Source organism: Hippocampus comes, unplaced genomic scaffold, assembly GCF_001891065.2.
Source record: "Hippocampus comes isolate QL1 unplaced genomic scaffold, H_comes_QL1_v1.1 scaffold362, whole genome shotgun sequence".
Taxonomy (NCBI): domain Eukaryota; kingdom Metazoa; phylum Chordata; class Actinopteri; order Syngnathiformes; family Syngnathidae; genus Hippocampus; species Hippocampus comes.
The window spans coordinates 72,667-83,660 of NW_017804878.1; the positions used below are offsets into that span (position 1 = coordinate 72,667).

At 46.4% G+C, this 10,994-nt stretch overlaps 2 protein-coding genes across 2 annotated transcripts in view; both read left to right on the forward strand.

Annotated features, from left to right (window-relative positions):
• The window catches only part of LOC109522779 (ankyrin-2-like), a 27,151-nt gene extending 18,808 nt beyond the window's left edge, over positions 1 to 8,343 (forward strand). The window contains 11 exon segments of the mRNA XM_019881572.1: positions 115 to 172; positions 291 to 652; positions 729 to 825; positions 927 to 1,155; positions 1,279 to 1,404; positions 1,479 to 1,601; positions 1,758 to 1,784; positions 1,878 to 1,899; positions 2,691 to 6,689; positions 7,988 to 8,062; positions 8,129 to 8,343. Of these exon segments, the coding sequence (XP_019737131.1) occupies positions 115 to 172; positions 291 to 652; positions 729 to 825; positions 927 to 1,155; positions 1,279 to 1,404; positions 1,479 to 1,601; positions 1,758 to 1,784; positions 1,878 to 1,899; positions 2,691 to 6,689; positions 7,988 to 8,062; positions 8,129 to 8,328 (5,318 nt within the window). The 3' untranslated portion in view covers positions 8,329 to 8,343.
• Positions 8,344 to 8,620: 277 nt separating this feature from the next.
• LOC109522786 (ankyrin-2-like) lies at positions 8,621 to 10,959 on the forward strand (the record flags this gene model as incomplete). The annotated part of the gene is made up of 4 exons (XM_019881581.1): positions 8,621 to 9,111; positions 9,456 to 9,610; positions 9,883 to 10,094; positions 10,719 to 10,959. Coding segments are annotated over exons 1-4 (817 nt in total), but the record flags the coding sequence as incomplete, so codon positions are not given.
• Positions 10,960 to 10,994: the final 35 nt, after the last annotated feature.

A 10,994-nucleotide genomic window follows, 5' to 3' on the forward strand; every position in this document is an offset into this window, starting at 1 on the left:
TCTTGATTTTTTGGTTCTTAGACCTGGACAGTAAACAGTGACTGGACCTCTTTGTTGCCAAGTACTTGAAGAATTCCCAGGCTATTGATAGGTTGATTTTGTCTGCTTCTTCAGCTGACAAAAATGGGACCTGTACCAAAGACACACCAGCCCTGAACTCCTCTAGTATCAAGTAGAATTGAACATGGTTTTGGGGTGTGGGACTGGAACGGACTAATGGCATGCCATTTTATTTCAATGAGAGGAATTAATTTTTGATATTATACAATCCTGGTCATGGAATGAATCAGGCCTTTAAGTCAATATACCGCTGTACCTGAATGGGAAAGTGTATTTTGTCCTTACATAACAAGATATGTAGTGAATCATCTACAGATTCCAGGGTTTGTGTTTCAGTCCCTGAGAAAAAAAACAAAAAACGTTGATTGCAAGTGTCTCTTATCCAAGGCCCAGCCAGTGAGTTTGGATATTGTCAGAAGGACTCTTGGGAACAAGTCCAGCTTCAGCCCCATCGTCACTCTGGAGCCCCGTCGAAGGAAGTTTCATAAACCCATAACCGTGACGATCCCGGTCCCGAAAGGTAACTCTGACCCAGTCCTCCACAGTTTGGGACGGGACACCCCAACCTTACGACTGCTCTGCAGTATCACAGGTAAGACCGGGCTCACTGGACCACCACAAGCATATGGTCACCATTTTTTGCTTACTCAGACGGGTCCATTTTTCAGGTGGAACAACACCAGCTCAGTGGGTGGCCATAACAGGAACCACCCCCTTAACATTTGTCAGTGACCGTGTGTCCTTCACAACGAACGTTTCTGCGAGGTAGCCGATTTGTCATAAATCTATTCAAAACGATCCCGATCCCTGAAGAATTGAAGAATTGAGGCTGCACCCGACCTCAATAATTGTATCATTGTGTCTAGGTTTTGGCTTATAGACTGCCGGCAAGTCCAGGAATCGGTCAACTTCTCCTCTCAAGTGTACCGGGAGATCATCTGTGTGCCTTACATGGCTAAGTTTGTCATCTTCGCCAAAACCCACGACCCCGTTGAGGGCCATCTGCGCTGCTTCTGCATGACCGACGACAAAACTGACAAGACGCTGGAACAGCAAGAGAACTTCACGGAGGTGGCCCGCAGTCGAGATGTGGAGGTAGGTTCAAGTGGCTGTACTTGAGTATTTCTTTTTCAAACGACTTTTTGCTTTTACTCAGGTTAGAGAAGTACTGTGTGTGAGTACTTTTGCCACCGCTGATGAATACCTCCCCTTTTTTAGGTTCTAGAAGGAAAGCCCATCTATGCAGATTGCTGTGGGAACTTTGTTCCCCTCACCAAAAGTGGCCAGCATCATCTCTTCAGCTTTTTTGCCTTCAAGGAGAACCGACTCACACTTTTCATCAAAGTATGTGTTCTTTTCGTTCTTCTCTTATTCAGACGCGCGTAGCATATTGAGGGTGCCCTCGTGGCTGTTTGCAGATCAGAGACAACACCCAGGAGCTGTGCGGCCGCTTGTGTTTTCTGAAGGAACCCCGTAGTTACAGGTCACTCGCCCACAGCGCCATATGCAACCTCAACATCACGCTGCCGTCATACTGCAAGGTGAGTCAGTCCTCAGTCCTGAAAGGTGTTTCAATTCACATTTGTTGATTGCATTGATTTGTTTGATTTCAGGAGCGAAAGCCTTACAGTCGCTGAAAAAAAAAATGCACTTTTTGTCTCTTTCCCTCTTCCTGCTTCGCTGTTTTGGGGAAAAAGGATTCTGATTCTGATCAAGATGAAGAGGTAGAGACAACTCGTTCTTTTCTATCAGCATTGCATAAGTGCTGGTGTATGAATTTTAATGACTGATCCCTTTGATTTATTTTTCTTACCCAGATCAACACAACACAAGAGAGATGTAAGCCCTGACCGTATCATAGCATGTACACATCTGTGAAATTCACCGGCTGCTTTTTTTGTGGGTCTTGCTGCCTTCACCTTCATCTTGTGTAAATGGAACACATTCTTTTTAATATAATCGTGCTTTTATTTTCTTTTTAACTGCACTTTCACTTTGTATCAGCATACCACTCCTGCACCTTTCATCATGCTGGCATCCACATCATTCAACATCATTTGCTTATTCATTTTATGTACAGTCAAACCTCGGTTTTCGTCCATAATCCGTTCCATGAGGCTGTTCGAAAACCGAATTGTTCGAAAACCGAAACCACGCTCTTTTTAAAATAAAAATGTTTATTGAACATGTCTGCTCACAATGGAAAGCAACACAAGGAAGCGTCACTTGCTCGTCTAACCGAGGAAGCGTCACTTCCTCGTGTAAGGAAGGCGAGAGGAGTCAATTAGTGCATTCAAGTGCGCTCAGTTTGTTCGAGAACCGAAATTTGTTCGTCATCCGAGGCATAAAAAACTCGAAATATTTGGTCGAAAACCGAATTGGTCGAGAACCAAGATGTTTGAAAACCGAGGTTTGACTGTATTTATTTATTTGGGGGGGGGGGGGGTCTTTTGTTCTTTGAAACTTTTTTATGCACGCATCCCCCGAAGATCAGATGTTAAATGATGAAGGTTGTAAACTGTGTACCTCTGACACATTTTGGCCTGACCACATTCTCAAATGTTTGTCTCCTTTCATTTGAATTTTTCATTATTTTTTTACTCCTTACTTGTTTGTTCACCACACGGAAGATGAAGAGACGCCAACGTCAGTCCCGAAATCCGAGCTGATTCGGGAACCAGACCTCCTATCAGACGTGTCGGAGATGAAAAAAGATTTGATCAAAATGACGGCCATTTTGACAGCCGATCCCTCAAAGAAATCCCCTTCTTTGGATGGGTGCGGTTCTGAGAAAGGAGGACACAATGTTTCGAGGGTCCCCTTAGAAATAATGGAGAAGGACCTCGAGAAAGTTAAAGAGGACCTTGAGAAAGTTAGTAAAATACTAAGTAGCGGAGCGTATGATGAAGCAACAGAAAAAAGCAGAGAGGCTGAGGAGTGGGTTCTCCTCTCGGGCAGTGAGATAGAGGAGGCCCAAATGAAGGCAGCTTTGGAAAACCCAGAGCCTGTCTTCTATGCACCTAAGGTTAACAGAGAGACTCCAAGAGCAACAAAAGACGGCAGTGATCCTAAAGAATACCTCCTTGACTCACCCCAAAAAAAGTCAACACCTTCAACCAAAGTACAAACACGTTCTGGGGATGTCGGGAAAGATCATCGACAAGCTGGTAACTCCGCGGTCTCTGTTACGTCACAATCTGTGTCCCCGCTTGTGGAAGAGACTCCCATTGGCTCAATCAAAGACAAAGTCAAAGCCTTGCAACAGAAAGTAGAGGAAGAACAAACGAGAAAAGGAATGAAGCCTTCACAATTGCCTGTTAGTGCAAAACTGCCTCCAAAAGTCAAAGAAATCCATCCACGTAGAGCAACGCCTGCAGCGGGATCAGAAAAACATGAGGACAGTGTCTCGGTTAAAGAGTTGATGCAAGTGTTTCAAAAAGAGCCCTCCCAGAGAGAATCGGGGTCATATAAGCCTAAAACATCAAGGGTGCCAAGATTGGAAGACACCCCAAAGTCGGAATCTGTGCGCAAAGAACAAGAAGTATCTCTTGATTCTAAGATTTGTCCACTCAGCAGGGCGGAAAAAAAGAGCAGCGCAGAGTCAGCGATAACCAAAATGAGTGACTTTGGAAAAGGTGACAACGAGGAGAACTCCCACGAGGAAGGAGTCCCTGCAGACTCGACAAGTGCCAGTTCTGGAACGCCTCATCTGAGTTCTGAGGACAGTTACAAACATGAGGGTCTGGCCACCCCTGGAACTAGCCCTGAAAGTTTGGGTCTTTCACCCAAAAATGAACAAACACCGCAAGTAGTGGCAAAAACCACTGCGGTGTTTGAAAAAGGAAGTAAAGACACAGAAACGACTGGCATCCCAAGTCAAACAACAGGCCCTGGTGACCAAATGTCTACTGATTTGACCTTGGGTGTGCCTTTCAGCGAGGCTGCAGATGACTGCGCACCAAGTGAGTCCACATCTGATTCAAGGAGTACCGGCACACAAAAGACTGTTTTGAATACCGTCGAGCAACATATGGACGGCAGCGGCCCTGATTTTCAGCTCTCATTGCCTCTAGCTTCTTCTGAAACTCCGAAACCCTTTTATAAGTGCCACGGAAGCTTGGAGTTGCTTATAAAGCAAGATTCCGATCCTCTCAGTCCATTAGCTGACAACTCTTTGACAATAAGCCACAGAGACTCGCTCGAAGGTAGTCCCGTTTTGGATGACAACTCCTCCATTAAGTCCCCAGATTCCATTGAACCCAGCCCTACCAAGGAATCCCCTCCTCATGACTCCTTAGAGAGTAGCCCTGTTGACCAGCACAGTCATCCATCATTCCCATTCATGGTAGATCATCCAAGTCAATCCCGAATCCATCCAGAGTCCTCTAATGAAGCGTCGATCAAAGATGCGTTGCATGGTAGGCATTTCCGAGACCTTGAGGGTAGTGCTGATGATGACAGTTGTGAGCAGACATCACAGCTGACAAGTTCGGGTAAGAGTCCTCTCTCCCCCGACACCCCTAGTTCTGATGAGGTAAGTTACGACTTTAATCCCAAACATCCTGACCATTCATCCCTCTCTTTCCCATTCAAACCAGCAGTCATCTACGAAGACCCAGAGGAGGAGGATACATCAGACAGCAGTCAAGCTCACAAAACAGTTACAGCTAGAAAGAAATCGGTTGATGAGATGGAGGGGGACTTAGAGTTCCCAAGGGACACAGAATGTAAATTTGGGGTGAAAAGACTCACTGAGGATGCAGGGTTACCTCTTCTCTCTAACTCCCATATTAAAGTTCCCTCTTCTTTTTCAGCAGGTGTGAATGATGGATCCCACAACAAAAGAGCTAGTATCAGCCAAGAGGAAACCTACAACATCAATCTGAAAACAGCGCCGCAACCAACAGTTCCGCCACCTGTTGTTGCTGCTCCAAACAGACCTTCCAAAACGGTGGCAACATTGAACACAGAAAACAGAACTGATGAGCAAAAGGAGGACAGTTTACGGAAGTCAAGGGAAATTGTGCCAGGCTTAAGCGTTCCCCAATTTCCGACCTATGCACCAGCTGGCAACGTAACAGATGAAGTCAAAGCAGCACCGGAGGTTGGACGTGATGCACCGAGCCAACCGAAGGAAACGTTTAAAGCAGAGTTGTGTATCTATGATGATACAGAAGAGGTTGAACGTGATCATCCCCGAACCGAGTCCAAAGGTGTCACTGCCAAGGTGGACGCAGCGTACTCGTGGTCTGCCATGCTGGACAACGATGACGCTTTTGATGCTCGTCTCAAAATCGAGGAAGAGAAGATACTCAATCTGGTGGTGGACTCTCAGTCTATGCCGGGCACACCAGACACCACACCGGGTAAAACGCCAACTGAGGAGAGCACACCGACAAGTGAACCCAACCCTTTTCTCTTCCAAGAAGGGAAGCTGTTTGAAATGACCCGAAGCGGTGCAATTGATATGACCAAAAGGAGCTGTGAGGAAGACGGGGGTGGCTTTGCTTTTTTCCAAATCGGTGAACATCCGCTCGAGGCGTCCATATTAGAAAACAGCGGGCAAGAATGCAAGACATCGGCAACCCAGCAGGAAGTTGGCCTCAATCTCAAACTAGAGGTCAAGATCAAGGACCAGTCTGAAGAAACAGTTGATGCGCAGCTTCAGTTGGCAACTGAGGTTGATCAGGCATCCGCCAAATCAAAAATCCCCAAAATGGGCCTTTCAGCTTCAGCCAAACCTGCCGCCAAAGATCAACAAGACCTAGAAAGCCTTGAGGCTAAAATAGATCACAGTACAAATAGAGAATCCTCCGGTTTAGACGCAAGCTCCGCTGATCAAATGATCATGAATGTGGAGACAGCAGAAACCACAGTTACGAGATCTATATACTCTGAGCAGGGAAGAGAGTCATCCGATTCTTCTCCAGATGAATCAAAGTCAGTGATACAGCCCCCCAATTTGACCCAACTGTCTCAGAAAAGCACGTCTGATACCGTTCCCCTCAAAAGCCAATCCAAGCCAACTCATCAAGTTAAAAATAAAACCGCTCCTGTCGCTGTATCAAAATCACGAATTCCCATCAAATCTAAGCCTCTCAAACCAGACTCTTTGGCAAAACCCAGCGAAGGCAAAAAACACAGAGGGCCCACAAACAGGGGTCCACGGAGAAAGTCTGAAGGCTCTTGTGTGGATGTCAAGGCTAAGACATCCACCAAGAGCTTCTCTGAGGGGGTCTCGACCAGGCCAATGACTAACACAGGAGAGACCAAACCAAAAGCCTTCCAGTCAAGATTGCCCATCAAAGGTAAAGGTGGCCAATCTTCTCAATCATCAACAGCCAGCAAAGAGAGAAGCAAGGCACGCAAGCACTCCGACGGATCTTTCGAAGAGATCAGCGACGAGGCCGCAAAGCTTGTGAAAAGACTGGCCGAGACAACGAAAGAAAGTGACGACGACAACTCCGAGGACGAGAGCGGTCTTCTCGATCCATCTGTAATCGAAAGGGACGCGTTCACCGATTTTCACTCCCTGCCCTCTGGAAATGTCGTTTCCATTAGGCGGCGGACCAGCGACGCTGTTGAGACACACGTGCAGCAAATCCCCGGCAATTCAGTTCCAAGTCACGGTATGCCACCTGTTGAAGCCGTCCTTTCTCAGCCTGTGCCTTTCACACAGCTACTGAACAGCAAAGTTATCAAGATGTGGCAAAACTCAGCCAAGAACTGAATCTGTTCCGCTACTTAACGTGTGCCTGTGGTGGTCAGGAGAAAAAATATGTACGGTTTATCAAGAAAAACTGGTTCCAAATGCGTTTTTGATTACACTGGTTGGATTATAATGGCTCACGGAAACTATTTTGTCGAGTTGTCATGACAGCTAATGTGTGCAGCCATCCTTGCCTGCAGAGGGCGGAGCCGTGACGTAGCGCCTTTGAAAGCCGTCAAATTTGAGTCATTGGCGCAATTTTCCAGAGTCAATTCTGACGCAAGGTCCGTCAATCCATCACTGACGATCAAGGCCGGTGCTGCAGCGCATCATAAATAATCAGCCACCGCATGCTAAGGCCTGTCTTTGATGGAGCTCATGTTGTGTCATTTCTCTTTAAATAAATACATAAATAATCGAGTCTGGATACCACGTTCACAGTCATCTAACCGTTGCTGTTGGATATGCGCTTGTTTGCGGCCTGCCTGGCATTGGATTTTTCTTCTCGACGACAGCTTATGCCACGTTCACAGTCATCTAACCGTTGCTGTTGGATGACGATGATGCGCTTGTTTGCGGCCTGCCTGGCATTGGATTTTTCTTCTCGACGACAGCTTATAAGGATCACCGAACACGGAAAAGAAAAAAAAAAGAAGACAGATTTACATTCATGGGCAAGCGATCTGGCATATCACTCAATAGCACCTGGTGGGTGCAAAAGGGACGGCCCAGTCCAACGACTTGACGTCACATTCGTTCCAAAAATGGCACCGGGCATTTCAATTAACCAGGGGGATTGTTTTGGCAGATACAAGACTAGTCACAAAAATGGGAACACCTGATATTTATCAGACTTTAAAATATTGCTGTTTCCCCCCTACATCTATACCTTGAAATGGGCCGACGGAGGCACACTTTAAAGGACAGTTTCAGTATTTTTGCCACTTCTGGAAATTACTGAATGTTTCCCCCCTACATCTATACCTTGAAATGGGCAGACGGAGGCACACTTTAAGGGACAGAGTTTCAGTATTTTTGCCACTTCTGGAAATTACTGAAACCTGCGTTCAGATCTTGAAACAAGAGCCCCTTAAAAATTGGCCTGTCTCCCTTTTCTGTGTGAAAGGTACTGGAGTAATAGGTTTTTTTCCCGCCTTAAAACCTTTTCTGATTCGTCTGATTCAATTGAATAAACCCGTTCTGTGCTATTCACAACAGACGCACAGGGTGGAGCGCAGAGCAGAAAGCAAACTTTGTTGACAATAGCTGACCGCCTGGGCTTCAGCTGGGAAGGTAAGTCGCGGCTGCTTTTCTCTGTCCTCGATGCCGCTCACTTCATTTTTATTTCATTTGGCTCAGAGCTGGCACGAAAACTGGAATTCACTGAGGAGCGGATCAACTTGATCAGGACTGAAAACCCTGCTTCCTTACGAGACCAGAGTTACGCCCTTTTGGAGTTATGGACCGAGGGAGAAGGAATAGACGACAGAGGTTTGTACAATGTTGTAGGACACGTTTCGCATCTTGATTGTCCCACCTTGTATGTTCGGCAGAGGTGACAAAAGTAGCCCAGTTTCGACAAACGGGAGCTTTAAATACAGATTTCTATTTTTAAATGTAGGAATACAATTTTTTTTATGGTTGCGTAAAGTACGTATCCACCTTAAGATCGAGGCCAGCAGTGTGATTTCAGGGGCCAGATTCACCTCAATTTGATCTCTCATGCCTGGGCCAGCATGTGTGTGGCCTAATAAGTTATAAATAATGATTTAGTCCAAAGTTTGATTTCGTCCAAAGTTTCACCTGCACCAATGCAACATCTTTTGAACTTCATCTCTGACTTTCTCTGAGGACATTCTTTTCATCCACATCCTGTAACCTCACGTTGACTGTCATACGATTGTTGTTACATTGGGTGTCTCTCTTTTGAACTCTGTTTTCTTAAGCCTATGACGGTGAGATGGATGGTTAGCATATCTCACTGGCAGCTGATGCATGTAACAATGTGTCCTTTCATGTACAGCCCGAGTGTCTAAATTCCCTGCAAGTCAGTCAAAGAGGTCCAATATGCTAGGTTGAATTTGAAGCCTGAAAGCATCTGCTCTCCTCTTCCTCAGCTTCCTGGTTAGCTTCATGGTGGATGCAAGGGGTGGATCCATGCGGGGCTGCCGCCACAATGGTCTGCGCATCATCATCCCGCCTGGGAAGTGCAGCGCCCCCACACGAGTGACCTGCCGGCTGGTGAAAAGGCACCGCCTGGCCAGCATGCCCCCCATTGTTGAAGGCGAGGGTCGAGCCAGCAGGTTTATTGAGGTTGCACCGTTTGGAGGCCAGCTTCTTGGGTAAGGACTCTGACGCCGTCTCTTTTCGCGGGGGTTGCACTTTCTCCGAAATTCTGTCCAATGTTAGTTCTCAGAAATTGGATGAAACTTTGCATCCAAGGCCAAATATTGTATGCGTGTCTTTTCTCACTTTATGCTGCGTATTGGAACGTCAATGGCACAGTAAGCTCCACCTCCCCAGTCTGCATACAAAATAATGCGTTCTTGCTTATTGTATAGTTTCCCACTTTAGGGAATAGTGACATTTCACCCGAAAGTCCAGGATCCTCAACTTCTCGTGGCTAGTGTACGTGTTTGATCTGGCCTGGCGAGCATCTCTAAAAACGTTCTGTTTCTCCATCCAGTCCTGTAATTGTGGAGGTGCCCCACTTTGCTGCTCTGCGTGGGGGCGAGCGTGAGCTTGTTATCTTGAGGAGTGAAACGGGCGAGAGCTGGAAGGAGCATCATTGTGAGCACACCCAAGAAGAACTCAACCAGATCCTTAACAGCATGGATGAAGGTCAGCCTCCGCAATGTCTTCTTGCTCAGCATCTAAATATCGTCACTGTCCTGTGAAAAACACGCATGTCCAGTTTTCGCATTTCTTATTCTCATTCCTACATTTTTTTTTTTTAAAACGTCAATGGGCCGAGAACGTTTCGTGCATTCCATTCACGTAAACATTTTTAAAATGACAAAAATGGACAAACGTGTTTCTGACAGGACAGCAACGATATACTCCAAAGACTGATATAGGCGGCATACCAACATTTCTGTTTTCCCCTCCCCTAGAACTGGACTCTCAGGAGGAGCTCCAGAAGAAGCGCATTTGCCGCATCATCACCAGGGATCTCCCACAATACTTTGCTGTGGTGTCACGTGTTAGGCAAGACAGTATTTTGATTGGTCCCGAAGGAGGCGTCCTGAACAGCACGGTTGTACCCCAAGTGCAAGCTGTTTTTCCTGAGGGGGCCCTAACCAAAAGGATCAGGGTGGGCCTGCAGGTAAATGACATTGCTTTGGAGCTTCACATGTGTGAGACATCCCGCATGGTGCATGAAAATATGTTGCTTCAGAGGACTCTGGGTTGGAGAGTGGTAGCGTGGTGGCCCATGCAGCCTCCAGTGCACCTTCTTGAGTGTTTTGGCAACCCAGGTGTGACCAAAGTCAGGTGCTTCTGCTCTTGATTTTTTGGTTCTTAGACCTGGACAGTAAACAGTGACTGGACCTCTTTGTTGCCAAGTACTTGAAGAATTCCCAGGCTATTGATAGGTTGATTTTGTCTGCTTCTTCAGCTGACAAAAATGGGACCTGTACCAAAGACACACCAGCCCTGAACTCCTCTAGTATCAAGTAGAATTGAACATGGTTTTGGGGTGTGGGACTGGAACGGACTAATGGCATGCCATTTTATTTCAATGAGAGGAATTAATTTTTGATATTATACAATCCTGGTCATGGAATGAATCAGGCCTTTAAGTCAATATACCGCTGTACCTGAATGGGCAAGTGTATTTTGTCCTTACAAAACAAGCTATGTAGTGAATCATCTACAGATTCCAGGGTTTGTGTTTCAGTCCCTGAGAAAAAAAACAAAAAACGTTGATTGCAAGTGTCTCTTATCCAAGGCCCAGCCAGTGAGTTTGGATATTGTCAGAAGGACTCTTGGGAACAAGTCCAGCTTCAGCCCCATCGTCACTCTGGAGCCCCGTCGAAGGAAGTTTCATAAACCCATAACCGTGACGATCCCGGTCCCGAAAGGTAACTCTGACCCAGTCCTCCACAGTTTGGGACGGGACACCCCAACCTTACGACTGCTCTGTAGTATCACAGGTAAGACCGGACTCACTGGACCACCACAAGCATACAGTCACCATTTTTTGCTTACTCAGACGGGTCCATTT